The 18,194-nt window shown below is 35.8% G+C and overlaps 1 protein-coding gene across 5 annotated transcripts in view; it reads left to right on the top strand.

Moving 5' to 3' along the window:
• The window catches only part of LOC149534651 (P-loop containing nucleoside triphosphate hydrolases superfamily protein), a 119,788-nt gene that overhangs the window by 28,701 nt on the left and 72,893 nt on the right, over window positions 1–18,194 (top strand). For 3 of the 5 annotated variants that reach the window (XR_016356645.1, XR_016356647.1, XM_089802940.1), the window contains exons 6-8: window positions 11,137–11,316; window positions 11,431–11,733; window positions 11,896–11,984. Coding sequence is in view for 2 of the 5 variants with exons in the window: in XM_089802940.1 (XP_089659066.1) it covers window positions 11,137–11,316; window positions 11,431–11,733; window positions 11,896–11,984 (572 nt within the window). In the remaining 3 variants the exon portion in view is untranslated. The remainder of the gene's footprint in view (window positions 1–11,136; window positions 11,317–11,430; window positions 11,734–11,895; window positions 11,985–18,194) is intronic. The other 2 variants (XR_016356646.1, XM_089802941.1) reach the window with 1 other exon arrangement.

Here is an 18,194-nt window from a genome sequence, read left to right as displayed (position 1 = left end):
CGACCCTAGATTTGAGTTTATGAAACATATTTTATTTGAAAATAAAATTTCATTTTTTTTGTTGCATTTTTTGCAGATATTGTTGTTTTTCCCCTGACCTTATGTGGTGGTATTGTACACTCTTTAATCCAAAAAATAGTTATGCGGTAGAGATTTTCTAGACTTAAAAGAAGAATAAGCCTGGAATTTCTTTACATGTAATGAAGTTTCGAAGGTTCTTAAGGATTAAGGTATGTTTTTTAAAAAAATAAAAAAATAATTGAACTTTGAACAAACTCAATATTAAGTTGACTCTTTGCTCAAGCAATTAAGAAAACAATTTTAAGTCTAATCTCTGTCAAATATAAATTATACTATTGAAAACCTAATTTTTAAAGAGTGGCAAATGCTTTGACCTAGAGCTATAAACTAGTGAGGCTGAAAATGGGGTACCTCACCCCCATTTAAATGTTCACCAGTAGCACCCCAATGAGGTTTGAATCTTGATGGCAAGAACAACACCACCATAACTAAACAAACACAATGTGCCAATGTTGGCCTAGTTTTAAATGGGTAAATGCTTTTGATGTGGAGCTATGAGCAAGTGAGGTCACAAATGAGGGACCTCATTCTCACTGACGCGGGCATGCACTGATGACTCTGTTGTCAGCTTCGAGTTTCGCCGACTGTTTCCAGCTTTCTCTTTTCTATTGAAATCTGTTCAGTTTCGGAGGTTGCAAGGAAATCGTAGAATTCGTAAGTGACAATTTTTTATCAAGAAAATCAGGTGCAAGTTAGAACTGTTTTCTGCCCGACAGAGAAGTCCTTTTCAGACGTGGTCTAAGGGATCTTCTGGGAAGCTTTGACAACGAGGACAGCAGTTTAACAAGGTCTACATAAAAATTTGAGGGGTCCAGCATTCTGATTGAGGGGTCCACAAGACACGGGATCAGTGCAGGGGCAGATTTAAGGGTTTGGTCGGTAGTCTTAGCATCCGGTGGGACCATCCAGTACTAAAGACTTTGATATTGGCGGGCTTCCAAATGATGATTTTACTTGATATGGTGTCCCTCTCTTTCAGTGGGCTCCAGCTCGGTTCCATTTGAAGACAACAATATGTGCCTCCAATAGGCGGACAGGCAGATCCCAGGTACGCCTTTTCCTTTTATCTTGCATATGATTTTACACCTGTTCAGGCTCCCTTTGTTTCTTCTCCTGGCATTGGTAAGTTTACAACAGTAAAACACTATTAAAAACATATAAACAAGGCACTGGTGGGAATGATATGGTCCTCATGGACGGAACAAATGGGGAAATCACAGATACATCTGCAGATAGGATACTTGTAAAAGTATCATTAACTGATCAACCTATGATAAGAGAGGAACAGTCAGAACTAGATGGGTCCACCTTACATAACACAGGATCTGATAGTAACAGGGTGGCAGAGAATCAGATAGTCAGGGCACCAGTAACAGCAGAACAGCAAACTAGTTTGAAAGAAGCTACGAAACACGACATCTCTGGCAATAGTGGCTTGGTCCTGACATACGGAGATAGTTTAAGGCACAGCAGCATCATCAAGTGGAATCAAGGGAGCTTCCTCATTATTCCAGAACCCCCAGCCGGACACACGAGTTCATTCAATCTTGGAGGGACAAATGGTAATTTGCCCACAAACACTTTGAGCTTATCACAAACCAGCGGACCACTCACAGGAGGCAACTACATCTATGTGAATGCCAAACAATATAAAAGAATAATTAGGCGGAGAAAGATACGAAAGTTTAAAAATGCAAAAAGAGGGAAGTTAGCAACTTTACTTCCGAAACCGATTCCACAAACCCCAGACAGCACAAGGGAGGGAGAACAAAGTTTGAGGCCGACTGAAATCTCTAAAACAATTGAGCAGTTTGATAATATCAGAGATATTAACGGTAAAGGGAAGCCAGATAATTCTCAGGTGATAGACATGGTGGAGGATGGGTTACCGAATAATTACAGCCCCACAAGGACACCTATGACGTGGTATCCAGACATTTTTGTGAATGATTTAGTAGCTATGAAGGAAAGGGTGTGGGCACTTGAGGAGAGGAACCAAATAGAAAGTATCACAATGAAAAGAGTTACTGAAGATAACTGGAAGTTGGCAGCGGAGGTCAAATCACTTAGAGAACAAATTCAAAAATTGCAATTTAATATGGAAAAAGGAGAGTATGGATTAATATTGTTGAAGAAAGAAGTAGGGGAAAAGAGGACAGCAGCAAGTACTATGGGAGAAGGAGAGGCTACAGAAGCAGACAAAAACTCGCAAATGAAAAATATACAAGATGCCATGGCCAATATGGAAATAAAAGAGAATCAACTTAGAGAACAGATTGAAGAAGTTAGATCATGGGCCAACATAGTAAAGGGGCCAGCAAACACTCCTATTGACAACATAGAAAAACAAGTTCGGAGACAGATTAGAGAGGAAAAAGAAAGAAATGAGAAAGCAACAAATATCGTTGTCAAAGGGCTACAAGACTATGGAGAACAGGAGAAAACAACGGATTTAGTTAAAGACTTCTTTAAAGACCAATTAGATTGGCATGGAACAACCATACAAGCTCAAAGAATCGGAAAATGGATTAGAGGAGGCAAAGATAGACATGTTAGAGTGACAATGAAGAATATAGGAGATAAAAATAACATTTTCAGCAAGAGGAAGTTTCTTAGAGGCACACGCATATATCTTGATGATGATCTCACCGTAACTCGGCAAGAAGAAAGGAGGAAGGAATGGGAAAAAGTGAAAACAGCAAGAGGAAAAGGCAAGTGGGCGTGGTTACAAGATGGCAAAGCCCAAGCGACAAAATCACACGCAATAAATAGGAACTCGGGCCCACCCAGGAACATTTAACTATAGTTAGCTGGAACTGTAGAGGTTATCCTTGGAGAAGAGGACCTGGGTTAGGGCCGATAGCTAAAGATAATGACATCATTATGCTTACCGAGACTCATGAGCATGATGGATGTAGAGTTCCAGATTTTGAAGGATATAAGAAGGTATCACTGTGGAATGAAAAGATAGATAATGGTAAGGGGCATGGAGGCATCATCGTTCTAATAAAAGAAACTTGGAGCAGATTTGTAAACTTAGAGAAAGAAGATGTAAACAAGCAGTATATTTGGATAAAAATAACAGAGAATCAGATTTCTACAAGGGTGGCTATATGTTACTTCGCTCCAAAAGGCTCAAAAGTATATAAAAAACATAGGTTGGATCGAGAAGATCCGTTTGTTGCGCTAAAAAAAGACATAACAGCCTTTAGCTCTTTAGGGGAAATAATGTTAATAGGGGATTTCAATGCTAGAACAGCAAACAACCAAACTCTCAATCTTAAGGAGAGTTACAATGAAAACAGAGATCCAGTTTGGCTCGAAGAAGAAGGGACACAAAAATGGGAAAGATCTTCGCAGGATAGCATGGGAAAGATTAATCATTTTGGTGCTGAATTACTAGGATTATGCTGCCTATACAACATGGTTATATGCAATGGTATGGAAAAGTGGCCTAAATCAGGAGGCATCACATGCAAAAGACACAATGGACAAAGTGTTGTTGATTATGTTATATGCTCGCAAGACTATGTCGCAAAGATAATTAACTTTGACATAGAAGATTGCCCCATGGAGTTAAAATCTGATCATAACCCCATCTTGATAAGGGTGACTACTCACTTCAAAGATCAACATATTGTCCCAAAACTTTTACAGAAGAGGAAGATGATTCCGACTGGCAAAGTTTTAATGACACAAGAAAACCATGATACTTTTCAAGACTCTCTTTTGCGGCTGTCTAGGGTTCTGGGAAACCATCTAGAGTCTGAAAAACAACATTTCATGGACAAGGATAATCTTGTTCTTACTATCATTAAAGCATTGGAGGAGTGTAAAAGATCTAGGGCCACAAAAGAAGCCAAGAACACTTTTCCGGCCAATCCTTGGTTTGATGAGGAGTGCAAAATGGCAAAAAGGAATTGGAAAAAGAACATGAACAAAGAAAGTAGAAAAGAGTATAATCAACTGATTAAAAAGAAGAAAGAAGAGTATGTGAACAAGAGAAGAATAGAGTTGGTTAATCTTGGTAAAAACAACCCCAGAAAATTTTGGAAAGAGCTTCAGCAGAGAAAAACTCAGATAGTGAATAACATAACAGGAACCAAATGGCTGGAATATGCCAAGACTCTCTACGAATGTGATCTAAGAGAACACAGTATCATGGAAACAGAGACTACGGGGGAGTTATTCAGTGAAAATGATATTATTCAAGGCATCAAAAGGTTAGCTGTTGGTAAAGCGCAAGATATAGATGGGCTACAAGCGGAATACTTAAAATGGGGTGCTGAAATCCTCACACCACACATCACTAAGATTTTCAACAGTGTCAATAGAGAGGGTTTCCCTGTAAAATGGACTACAAGTGTGGTGATCCCACTCCACAAAAGTGGAGATATAAACAATCCTTCTAATTACCGAACCATCATGATCAATCCACTATTTGGCAAGTTATTTGGTAGTTTGGTAGAACAAAAAATCAGCAACTGGGCTGAAACATAAGGCAAACGTGCAAAAGGGCAAGCAGGCTTTAGACCAAAACACTCTACTATAGATCATGGCATCACTCTCAGGCATTTGATAGAGAAAGTTTGGGACACTCCGGGGAACGAGGCTTTTTGTTGTTTCGTGGACTTTAAAAAAGCTTTCGACACAGTGCCACGTAATAAATTATGGGATAGAATGGTAGAGCTGGATGTCCCTAAAGAACTTACGTCAGCGGTTTACAGATTATATGAGCAGGTCAAAGCTAAAATCAGAACGACAGAAGGGTTATCAGAAGATTTTGATAGCAACATCGGGGTTAAGCAAGGGTGTCCGCTTTCTCCCACACTATTCGGGCTTTATATTGACAAGTTAGAAGAGTGGATAAACAAGACCAATGGTGAGGGGGTGCAGCTGGCCCACTTCGTGATAAGATTGCTCTTATATGCAGATGATCTCATTATTCTTGCTAGAACAACTAAAGGTTTGAAAGAGCACTTGAAAGCACTAGAATTTTTTTGCTATGATGTAGGAATGCAAGTTAACACTAGCAAAACCAAAATTATGATCTTCTCACTAAAGAAGAATAGGGGCATACAAGACAAGTTTCTGTTTGAAAATAGTCCCCTTGAGATTGTGGAAGAGTACAAATACTTGGGCATCGATTTTCATAACAAACTCAACTGGGATACTTGTAGATCGAAAAGAATCCAAGGGGGCTGGAAGGTGTTGTACTCTTTACAAAACAAGTGCAGGAACGCAGAATTATGGGATTGGACGACCATGAAAACTCTGTTTGGTTTGCTGGTCACTCCGGTTATTCTATACGGATGTGAAGTGTGGGGCGGTAGTATGTCCAAACAGAAATGGCGGCAAGTAGAAAGAATTCAAAAACACTTTATCACATGCAATCTTAAAGTCAAGACCACAGTTCCGTATGAAATCCTTTTGGCGGAGGTGGGTTCCTTTCCATTAGAAGCCGTCGCATTGACCCGAATGCTAAGCTATTTAAAGAAAACTCAAGGTCTAGAAACACATCGTTGGCCCAAGTTGGTAATAGAGGAAAAACTTGTGAGGCGGAAAAGCACATGGATGAAACAAAATGACAAATGGATGCAAAAATGGGATATCAACATCCAAGCTTGCCCGGATAACATTAAAGAAATAAAAAAGTTTGTCAATGAAAAATTTCGCAATATTCTGTGGACAAGACACATAGGGAGGAAAAAATCTTATTACATTAAAGAATTTAATCCCACTTCTAGTCATGATGAAAAGGCCTATATAAGGGCACCTATTAACTGGAAAGCAAAAATGTTGATGGCACAAATTAGAACTAGTTCACATCAGCTGCGATGTGAAACTGGTAGATGGCAAGTTCCAAAGGAAGAGTGGGCAGACAGAACATGTTTATTTTGCAATATGGGAACAGTGGAGACAGAGCAACACTTTGTCATGGAATGCTTGGCTTACAACGACATCAGATCTGATTATACAAAAATTCTGCAGAACAAGGACTTCAACTATTTATTTGAGGAAGATCAAGTGAAGAGAACAGCGGAGTTGATTATCAAAATTCAGAGAAGAAGAAACAAGTTAACCAAAACTTTGCAACTGACTAGTTTGGCTCCTGACTCGGGAGGGCGATTGCATGGGTCCCATAGACTACTTTAGTCTCGTGGACGTCATTAAAATCTATCATATCATCATATCATCACTCAAACATTCACATACCTCCCTAGTGGGGGTTGAATCTTGATGAAAAGGACACCACCACCACAACTTAACCATTACACCATGCACTGATGTTGTTATTGTAAATGTATTTAACATATGCAAGCTTGACTTATTTTATTGTAGAACATTAATGTTTGTAGAAAGTTTGATATATTCAAGTAAATATTTTTTGTTGTCCTTGAATCCCTCCATTGCATTGAACACAACATTGTCAATATCAGCTTCTCACAGACTAGGAAGTGATGCCCTAGATATCTTAGTGCTATGGAGGTTATTAGAGTGATAAGGGGACTACAAATAGTTCTCTTGTTGTTGCGTTCTCTTAGATATCTTTTGTTGTCTCTTTTTTTGTCAATGATCTATTGTTCGATCATAAATTAGACGTAGAGGGGTATACATTGGATGGGCAATTGTACTTTAATGCCCTCCTATGTCATGTTCCCTCTTTAACTAGGTCTAGCAGAGACTTGTGAGTCAGCTTATTATGGGGTCTTGTAGGCTAACAGGGTTGGATAGAGACCCAATATGGTTATACAGTGTTGGGAATTTGATGTTCTGGTAGTTGTTGTTCAGTGTGTTTAGGAGGTAGTTCCTAAAATTATGGGGTTATTCCTACTTTTTAGGAGGGATGATCATGCCTAGGGTTGGGTCTCCATGAGATGATTCCTTGAGTTCAGTTTCAGAGGAATAGGGTTTGTTTCCTATGTTTTAGGAGCATCCCTAGATTTTAGGGATGAGATTGCTAGTGAATCCTTGATTTCTGACTTTAGTCATAGATAGGTGACCGGATGATTTCATGGTTTGTGGTGTCATTGGGGCATTTTGTAGCTACTTGGGTTATGTTTTTAATATTTCCTAAGTTAGCGTTTAATAATTAAATAAGGCTAAGTTATAGCCATTTCAGAGCAATAAGGGGTTTTTGGCCTCATCTGGATGCATATCCCTTAGTGTAATAGCTCGTTGGAAAGGTCTTGAACTTTTCTAAATATTTCTCTTTTGACTCAGATCATTTTGGTGAATGGATTTCTTTCTATGGGGAAAAAGGTCATTTTTTGGATGCTTGACCACTTAAAAAATGATAAATATATTATTTTATAACCCAACGCCACATGGAGACACTATTGGGGTTCGAGCTAAGTATGGTGGGTTATAAGGAGGTAAAGACAAAGTTCTAAGGCATTATTGACATATTAAATCTTGGATTTGTGATTTGGGCTCTGATTGAGCTTTCAACACTTGGGATGCCAACCCCACTTACTTTGCTTGTTTGGGACGTAGCCCCCAAAATAGTGGTTTGGATTCGTTGTATTCAGAAGCATCTAGGAGATTGTGCATTGTTTCTTTTGGGGAACACAATATTGAATTAGAGTTTTAGTTGGGGTTTGGCATTCTATCCACGTGTGGGCACTTTGCAACTGTACGACAGCACCTGGCAGACATATTCTTTCCCACGTGCAGCATTTGAGAGCTAGAACTTGGCTGTAGCTTCCTTCTGGGCTCATATTTCTCCTTCATGCCGTCAGGTTGGATTTATCCTTGGTTGTAATCATCTGGATATTATTGTAAATCTTCATCTAGTTACAAATTAGTCTTTATATTCAAAAATCTGCTTGAAGCGAAATTGCTTTGGTTGTATTTGGAATACATTTTCAAAACTGGTTCATGTTATTGTACTTTTGTTATTACTTATTGCAAAATCATCAAAAACATAAAACAATCAAACTCTTTTGCAACTTCCGTCTAGCTCTGCAAGAAAATTTTAATAAACAGGGAAAACAAATTTAAAAAATAATAAAATTACAGCAGATCAGCAGAAGAGATCCATTAGGGATCTTTCGTCCTAGGTCGCCCCTCGTGAGCAAGTATGCTATTTGATAGACTTGAGACTTTTTTAGTACCATTTCTTATGGTGCAACTCTTTTCTTGTGCTACTCTATTCTCACAACTCTTCTAGTTGCCTTTAGGTATATAGAAAGGTACTTTAGGAGGTTTAGAATATTGGGAAATTGTTTTTTTGTACCATCATTTTGGTAAAATGGGGGTTTTGCATTGAAGATTAAGGCATATTGAATGGTAGGAGTGATAAGGTTGAAGCAATAAGGGTTTCTTCTAGGTGTGATAAGGCACAAGTTATACCTTGGAAATATGATAGAGTGAATTTATAATTGGTCATCATGGTCTATTAGAGAGACTTTGTGTGGGCATATTGCACGTAAGTCTTGGCTACAAACAAGGTCAAATGCAATTTTTGTGTCAAGTATAATGGAGGCATATATCACTTCAAATTATATTTGGCAAAGGAGTTAGGAATTGATATCGTTGTTTTCTTAGAGTGCCTTGCTGATATCACATATTAGGCACAAAAAGGGGTAATTATTTTGTATATGTTAAGGGCAATGCTTTGGATGATGCAACTTGTGCACAGTAGTCTTTGAGAGAGTCTTAGTCACACTTCTACAGCACGTAGCCCAACCATAGGTGGAGGAAACATTAATTATTTCTTTGCACTCTGCATTTCATAGATAAATAGATACTAGATTCATGCGATATCTTTAATAGAAAAGCTTAGGAGGTACATAAAAATAAAGACAAATTTCATGAGAGAGTATGTGCATGAATTTTGCCCGAAATACCTCCCAAGAGAAAACATACATGCTCTAAAGGCTAGTAGTCTAATACTACCTACCTGCTTAATAAATCGTATCGATGCCATAACTAACATTGTATGGTAAATTGTTTTATTTCAGATTTTAACTAGAATTCCCCAAGTTTGTAGTCAGTTTAATGATGGCTATTATTATATCTTATTTTTTGGGCTATTTGACTATGTATTAATCTTTTGTCCACTCTCGGTTGGTTATATCAGTTAGTTGACAATTTTCTTCCTCTTAGCAATTGCCAGTTCCATGAATGGTCTTAGTGTTAAGGAAAGTAGTCTGATCCTTGGCCGACAATCTCTGGTCTATATTTGTATTAATTTCACGTGTGAAAAAACATATATTTTACTCCTCTGTCCGGTATGTATTGTTATCTCTGTTATCAGTTTTATGAGATAAAGCTGTAAACAAGACAAAAATATGGTTATTGCCTTCACCCAATGTATGAATAATGACATTTTGGTCAAATCGAAAAGTTGGGGGATGGTGTGTGTGTGTGGAAGGGGTGGTAGTAAGCTATGAACTTAATTGTTGCTCTTTGTTTGCCATCTCTTAAAGAGATCATGCTTTTTATATTTTTGTTGAAGCTATTCTATCTGACTGTAGTTTCAAAGAAATATCCGCATATGTTATACTATTGCATGCTTGCAGTTTTGCTTGTCAAAATCCAAGGTTGACTGCATGTCTCTGCATAGCAAATATAAGTAGACATTCTTGCTAATCCTGCAGCACCGGATGTTTGCGCTGCATGTTCTGAAATTTAAAAGAGCCATGTCTAGGATGAGATTATTGAGCAAGAGCAAGAAAAGTGGACTTGCAATCCGACAGTAAACTGCTTCTGTTAGTGTTGAACTGGTATGGGGCCTTTGAAATGTTTTGCTTGTCATATAATTTTAAATGCTTACCAAGGGCTCAGTTTATTTCTTAACAAAAATGGTGGTTTTAGCAGCCTGGTTGGTTACAAAGAGTACAGCATTAGAAGTTTTTACAGTCAAGTAGGCTTTGGTAGCACTTGTAGACTTCATACTGAGTTACATGCCTTATTATTCAAACCAGAAAAAACATAAAATGGTAAGATGATGCTGTTGGAATAGCTAAGGATGTATCAAATCATCATGTAGTTACATCTGATAGGAAAGTCTCGACAAGCTCTCAGATCTGTTTTTACTATTCCGTGCTCCAAGACATACCAGAACTGAATATTAGCAATGAATTTTCACCATCTCTTTTTTTTTTGTCAACTCTGTTAAGTTCCCAAGGCTGTTGATTTTCTTGAATTGATCATTATTCTATAAATGAGCATTCTTGCCAGCTCTATTTAGGTATTGAGTGTGAACTCCTTTCCCTTTTATTTTAGATCATTTCTGGCCTCCTATTTTTTGTAGCTAGTCATTTCCAAAAGCTGAAAGCTGCCACTATTTTCTCTGAGGTTTTCTGTCTTGGTATGAGGGTTTCGCATGAGCACCTAATCTTTTGATACAATATTTTTAGAACAGGTATATTGTGCCAACAGTTTCTTGCCAACTGCGTTCTGGAAATTTAACATCCGCTCGCACGAGGTTTTGTGATTAATTGCAATAAATCAAAATTTTAACCATCCTTTTACTTGTTAGGCAAAATGTTATTAATTAAACCCTTTGTCATACAACAGGTCTTTTGGTTTCCATCATGTTTTGTTCTAGAACTATTGTTTATATTCCTCTTTTTTGCTTTTAGATTTTTTATGGTTCTTGTGAGAAATTTAATTAACTATTATTCACTGCATATTCATAAGAATGACTGAGATGACAACTGAAGGTGACATTCACATTATTCAATGGCTCCCTTTTCTTCTTGAAAAAATTCAAAATACATTATAATCTTATTTTGGTAAAGTTGAGTTACTGTACATTTCAATGCAAAATGATGTCCATGTGGGAGTAACTACAACTGTCTTCCCCATGTCTTTTTCTAGAGACAACTTTTTTTGAGGAGCTTAAATTGACCTTTTAAGATTTCTTCCTCCAAAGAATGTTTAGTCAAGTTTGGAAGTTTCAAGTTCTTTAAAAATTCATTTAGTTTTGAGATCTATTATGAAATATGGTCCGTTTGTTGAATATGACATTATATTTTGCATTGCATTTATGTTTATAGTGTATTATGCTAGATATCTCAGTGATTCTTAGTTTACTCGTTGCAGGAAAATGCACGTCTTAATGCTGGGAAAGACCCCCACCCATTCTTTATGCAGAAAAGATCACTACAGACAAGAGCAGCAAATATTTCTGAGACTCAATTTGAAGTTAATCGGCAGACCTTGAAATTGTCAGAGACAGTGGTTGCACCCTCTCGACCTTTTCACATAACACAAAATGAGCAGGTATGGCAATATTTTTGAGCTTATTTCTTTATTTACTGTATGCACATTAAACATGCTAAATGCTTTCTGACTTCCATTTTTTGACTGATAATCATATTTAAAGCTCCCACTTAGTTATTTTCGCAGGTGGATTTTGCAGCTTTGGATTGGAAAGGTTGGGAGTTTGTAGAAAGTAATATGTGGCAGAAGAAAGGTTGCAAATTTTTTAAAGAGACCTTCCAAGCAATGCCAGAAAACGACATGAAACTCTTAAAATCTGGGGGTTTTAGTTGTTTTCTTAATGGCAGTAAAGATTTATTAGACACTACAGAAAACTTCCCTTGTCAAGATGTTAGTTCCCAGGTTGAACTGACAGAACATTCAGGTGGCTTGGACAAGAAGAAAAAGCAACTTGAGAAACTATTGACATACTTGGAGGTGATATTTTGTGAAATTTATGAATTAAATCTTTACAGCATTGATTAACCTTGTTTCATCAAAATAAACATCATGCATGGAGACATAATGTTTGAAACAGATTGCATAAATCATTTTTTTATTGCTGATGTATGCCATTTTGTATTGTGTGGGATGCTGCAGAACAGGGCAAAAGTTGGGAAACATACTTTATCTGCCAATCTATTGAAAGATTCCTGGAGCAGATTATCTTTAAATGATCTTGAGCAAAGGTAGAATTCTTTCTATTTTTCTCATAAATGCGGTTTTTTAGAAGCTTGCGAGTAAATGCAAAATAATAAGGTAAGGGATGTTGACTTCAATGGCTTACTCCACATAGCGGAGCAGCATTATAAAGCATTAGAAATACACTAATTACTTAACAATATTAAAACAAAGTAAAACAAGATCATTAAGAATTGTGACAACTACAACTACTACACTAGCTTTAATGACTTGTACCTAAACATCCAAGTAGACTAAAGTGTGAATGCACTATATTGCATCACTATACTAATACCTTTAAGAGGATAGGTTGGAAACCTCATGATGGAGGAGGAAATCCGAAGAGATGGTTAAGGACATTGATTTTTCATGCTTTGAGGGAAAGAGTCCTGAGATGTATTAGAATATTGCAATGTTTCTTTAATGGTCATCTTAGATAATCTTTAGTTTATTAGCTAGTTTCTATTTTTGTCTTAGTTTACAATTGCTTTTTTAAAAAACATTGTCTTTGTAAATTTATATAAGTAGAGCCTTCATCTCCTCTATTAAATAACAACACCAACAACAACATCAATTTACTTTAACATGGTATCAGAGTGGGTCAATGAGATTTCATATATTTTTACAATTTTCTTAAAAAAAGATCGAGCCTCTTTTGATCTGGAAATTTTTCCAGATTTTTTTTTTTCAATTTTCTGAAAATAAAATGTTTGAAGGTATTTCATGTAAATTTTGTGGTTTGTGTTCAAGGATTTTTGCTGAAAATCACAAGCCTAGTTGAGAGTTTTGATTGTGGTGCAATTTCTTGGTTTCGTAGGTCTCTACTTTTTGAAGGTTGCATGTACTTGCATGTGCATTTTGTGAGTTGCATGTACTTGCATGTGCTGTTTTACCATGCAAAGCCTCTTTTTTGACGCATGAAGGTTTCTCTCATGGGTTTTCATAATTTTTCTCTTAAAAATTTTTGATCAGTTTTCATAATTTTTTCCCTTGAAAAATTGAAGACGGGTTTTCATATTTTTTCTCTTAAAAAATTCTATGTTGAGTTTTAATAAATTTTTCCTCAAAAATTATCTGTTGGGTTTTAATAAAATTTTCCTCAAAAAATATCTATTGAGTTTTAATATTTTTTTCTTTAACAAATATTTAATGGGTTAATAATTTGTTCCTCAAAAATTGTCTTGTGGGTTTAAATTGTCTTGTAGGTTTATAATTTATTCCGCAAAAATTGTCTTGTGTGGGTTTCTAATCTTTTCCTCAAATTTTATCTATTGGGTTTACAATTTTTTCATCCAAAATTATCTGTAGGTTTATAATTTTTTCTTCAAAAATTATCTATTTGGTTATACTGTTTTTACTAAAAAATGATGCTTTGTGCATTGATTTGTGTTTCAGATTCTATTGTCAAGTTTAGGTTGACTTTTCGCCTCAAATTGTATTCCTGATTTTTCTCCAAAAAAATATGGCTTTTTGCATTCTGTTTTGGGGCATCTTGGTCATCCACAAAGTTTGGAAGGTTTGTCTATTTTTCCCCAAAATTGTGGCAGTTGCTCTTGGTATGTCTTTGGCTACAGGGAAGGGCAACTTTGTTATCCAACATTAGGTTGGAATTTTTTGATGATTTCTGGTTGGAAGATTTACTGATTCTAGGAGGGTTGAAGAAGGGGGAACCGTTATCTGTTTCTTTTTCTTTTGGATGGCTTCTTGGTCATTAAGATTTTGTAGATCCAGGGAGGGTCTTAGCAGCAATAGAATGTTCTGCAGAGCTTATGACCAAATGACAACAGTTAGTCAATGACCATTAGGGGAGGCCCGAAGGGTATTAGAATATTGTAATGTTTCTTCAATGGCCATCTTATTTAATCTTTAGTTTATTAAGTAGTTTCTATTTTTATCTTTAGTTCACGATTGTTTCTTTAGAAACACAGTCTTTGTAACTCTATATAAGGAGCTTTCATCTCCTCTGTTTAATAACAACGACATCGATTTACCATAACAAGATGGATGTGAACATACTAACAAGATGGGTATGAACATACATTCCCAATGTATTGAGGGGAGCCTCCTTGTAGATTGGCATACAAGTGCCCCAAGGACATGTAAAGCCCTGTCCTTATTATGGTTGATGCTAAGGAGAGAAGTAAGCAATTATGGGTTAAGTATATATTATGAAACAGTAATTGTTTCTTAATTAAATCTGATTTAGATACAAGGTGATCTTGGGGAATTGGCTACCTTCTAGTAAGGAACAATATTATATGCCATTCTTTTGGTGCAATCCAAACTCTAGTTGGGAATTTTTGGGTAAGTGAAGTAAAATTCCAATAGGGGACATGACATTGACCTCTACAGACATAGAAGATGAATTACATGATGCCATCCCAAAACACTGCAAAAGACTTGTGGTACATTTGATTTGAAGCATTAAAATTTGATGATCAGATTGTCAGAACTCAATTTTTAGGCAATATTATTTGGAATATTAAGAGATGCAAATGAATATGATTTTTCTTGTTGAATTGTAGTCTTTGTTCTATATACAATGACAAGATCATCAACATATACAATATGATTGCCATCCCATTTGACATAAAGTTTGGATAAGAAACTGTACAGAATCCAATATAATTGCCATCCCATTTGACATAAAGTTTGGATAAGAAAGACTGTACTGAGTCCAGTATCATTTAGATGTTGATCAATTTTATGATACCAGTCTTCAGGAGCTTGTTTAATTTTTTGTATAGACTTTAGTAACCTGCAAACCAGATGTTTATGTTGAGGAACTTGAAAATTCTTAGGTTGCACCATGTAGACTCCCTTATTGAAGTACTTGTTCAAGAAGACACTTTTTACATCCATTTGATACACCTTCCAACCAAATTGAGCAGCTATCAAGAGAAGCAACCAAAATGTGACCATCTTATCAGTAGGAGCAAAAGTTTTCAAAACCATACCATCCTATTGTAAATATCTCTCACCAACAAAATGTGCTTTATATTTGTTTGGTGAACCACAACTTTACATTTTACATTATAAACCCATTTGCATCCAAGTGGATTTTTGCTTAGAGGTGATTCAACCAGCTCCCAAGTATGATTCTCTATTAACACATCATCTCAACTTCCCATCTTGGTTTTCCTCATGCTTTAGGAAACTTTTGTTATTTAGAAATTTGACAAAGATTATTAGGTAGAACAACAATTTGAATATGCTCATTGAAATAATGACCTTTTTCCCTTTCTTAAAGGGCACTCATTAGATTGAGTTTTAATGTGGAATATTATTGTTGATGTCTTTAATGTGTCTTAAATGAATGCTATGAAGTCAAAGTTCTTAACTGGAGCCTTAGTTAAAGTGGAAGCTTTTTTGTTCTTGTGTCTTTCATACAAAAGTGGAGAACCAACAAAAGGTTGACTTACAAGTTTCCCTAATGAATTGGAGGGTTCATCTTGCAAAGGGTATTGTAACTAGATTTGAAAATTTGAAAAATATGAGTCCGTTTCTTTTACATCAACATTCTAGCTAACAATGACACTATTGCTAGAAGCATCTTGCGTAGCTTAGATAGTTTAGTATAACCAGCAATGAAATACTTGATACTTTTGGAATCTAGCTCATAATTTCTCTACGTAAGAACTAAAGTTAATGTGGCTAAACTAAGAACTCTAAAAGACATTACCTTAGTTTGATCACTAGTCCAAAATTCATTAGGTGCGATTTTTTTCAACCTCTTTACAATCATTTTGTATAGATTAACAAACATTTATTTAGAATATCAACGTTTGTGTTCATAGCTTATTCCCGATATTGGTAGGGCACATTCTTGACATGCAATATGCGACATGCCTATTACGATAATAGATAAGCTTCTATTATTAGTTAATAGTTATCTATTGTAAATATTACAATGTTTCTAATATTAGTTAGTTTGTAGTTATCTATTAGCTTTCTTTAGCTTTCTTTAGCTTTCTTTTGGCTAGAATAGAATATTTCTCTTCTTTACGATTGTTTCCTAAGGAAACATCACTTTATTCTTTTATATATATAGAGCTCTCGGTCTTTGTTAATTACAAGCAAGTATTTTACTAGTTACTTCATAATATGGTATTAGAGCCAATTCTTTGAATTTTCTTGAAAAATATTATAATTTGTTGTTCAAAATTATCAGAGCAATATCTTTTGAAATTATTTTCTTCGATATCTATTTCTTACGACCATTTTTTTGTAATTGCCGTCTCTTTTTCTACACATTTTCGCCATTTGTTGTGGTTTTTTTTGCAGCAAGGCCGTTTTTGTTCAAAACCCTAATTTTGGGCTCAAATTCTTTTTTTGATTATCGATTCTCGGTGGATTTTTCGAGAGCTCAACTAGGTCGTCGTTTGATTTTTTTGGGTGCTTTGATTTTCGAGCCAGCGGATCCAAAAATCGACAATATTCTTTTTGGATTTCGAGCTCTCTTTTGGGGCATCCTTTACGCCTTCACAGATTTTCATGCTTTTTCACTGAAAAACGTACTGTGGCATCTCTGACTAATATTTTGCTCGAGGAAATTTAGAAGTTCAACGGTCACAATTATGGTATATGGAATCATTGAATGCTAACCATCTTTGAATATCGCGATAGTGATAAGATGGTTTTGGCTCACAATAGTCTTCTCAGTAGAGGTCCTCTGCTCCAACTTCAGAAGGTTCTAGGAAGAAGAACATTCAATGCAACTATTGACACAAGTATGGGCACTTGAAGGTTGAATGTCAAAAGTGCTTAGCTGCCCTATCTAAGCAATCTGGTTTGCAGCCCATAACGAATAGTGCAGAGCACTTTGAGCAGATAAAATCTGCCTTTTACGCTTTTTGACAGCTTTGTGCTGTGGATAGATTACCCATTAAGAGAGGGTATTACGATAATAGATAAGCTTCTATTATTAGGTAATGGTTATCTATTTGTAATCTATTGTAAATATTAGAATGTTTCTAATATTAGTTAGTCTATAGTTATTTGTTAGCTTTCTTTAGCTTTCTTTTGGCTAGAATAGAATATTTTTGTTCTTTATGATCGTTTCCTAAGGAAACATCGCTTTATTCTTTGTCTATATTGACCTCTCGGTCTTTGTTAATTACAAGCAAGTATTTTACCATTTACTTCGTAATAATGCCATCTCCATGATAGTTTTATTGTACTTTTCAATTGCACTAGTTTGATGTGGATTGTATGGTTCTGTTAATTGCTAAGTTGCCATTTGGATTCAGGTACTAATTTGGTTTTGAATTTTGTGTTCGAAATGTGTTCATTTTTGGTGTGGTTGTGTTCGGATTTGTTTAAGGTTTGTCCATACAAAAATGCATGCCTTTAAAATATATATGCAAACAAATGCACGTACACACACATAGATGCAATAGCAAATAAGTTCATACACCACCATATCAATGTTTCAGTTCAAAAGCAATAATGCCAACATTAATAATCAACCATCATTAATAAATATCATCAAAACCATCAAGCAAATCATCATCATTCTGCAGTTGCAAATTAGAAGCACAAAAAGTAATGCTATAGTCCATTTAAGGCCATGGTTGTGATTGTTACCATATTGTAAGCTTCACACATTAACTATCATACTGAATGATTCAAAAAAAGCAACTTTGGATCAGACTAGATGAAGCCAAGAAAGCAGGCTTTGGATCCATAATTATCCACAGTAAAAATCTCTTTAGATTTTGTTCAATCCATAATTTTTGATACATCTTTAGGCTATATGCATGAATTATGGTGTATTACATACATTTCGTAATAGATGTGTGACCCTTTTATACATCCCGATTCCTCTTCTTGAGTGGCATATAATCCAAATTAAATATTAGTAATTTGAGTCTAATCATATACTTGAGTCTAATTTGGCAAAAAATAAAAAGTAAACAAGAAGGTATTGTTTGACCAAATTTCTCAAAATTCTTTGAATTTTTGTCCGGGTTTCTAAACTGGTAACCAAAGTTGCCCAAAAGTTGTTTTAATTTTGCTAGGGTTCCTCTCACAAAATTCCCAACAAAATTTGGTCTCTTCAACAAACTTTTGACATAGTCTAACAATGATTAGACTTTTGAGAGAATTAAACCAGGAGTTCCCAAGTCCAAGAGAAAATCTAGAAACTCAGGTCAATTGATATTGAATATCTTTTCTCATATAGTGGAGGTGAATTTGGCCTCCTTATTGGTTGTAGA

This window comes from Cupressus sempervirens, chromosome 10, assembly GCF_028749045.1.
Source record: "Cupressus sempervirens isolate cs-2001-9-10 chromosome 10, ASM2874904v1, whole genome shotgun sequence".
NCBI lineage: Eukaryota > Viridiplantae > Streptophyta > Pinopsida > Cupressales > Cupressaceae > Cupressus > Cupressus sempervirens.
Note: the sequence above shows the minus strand (reverse complement) of the source record. Positions and strands in the feature narration are given on the sequence as shown.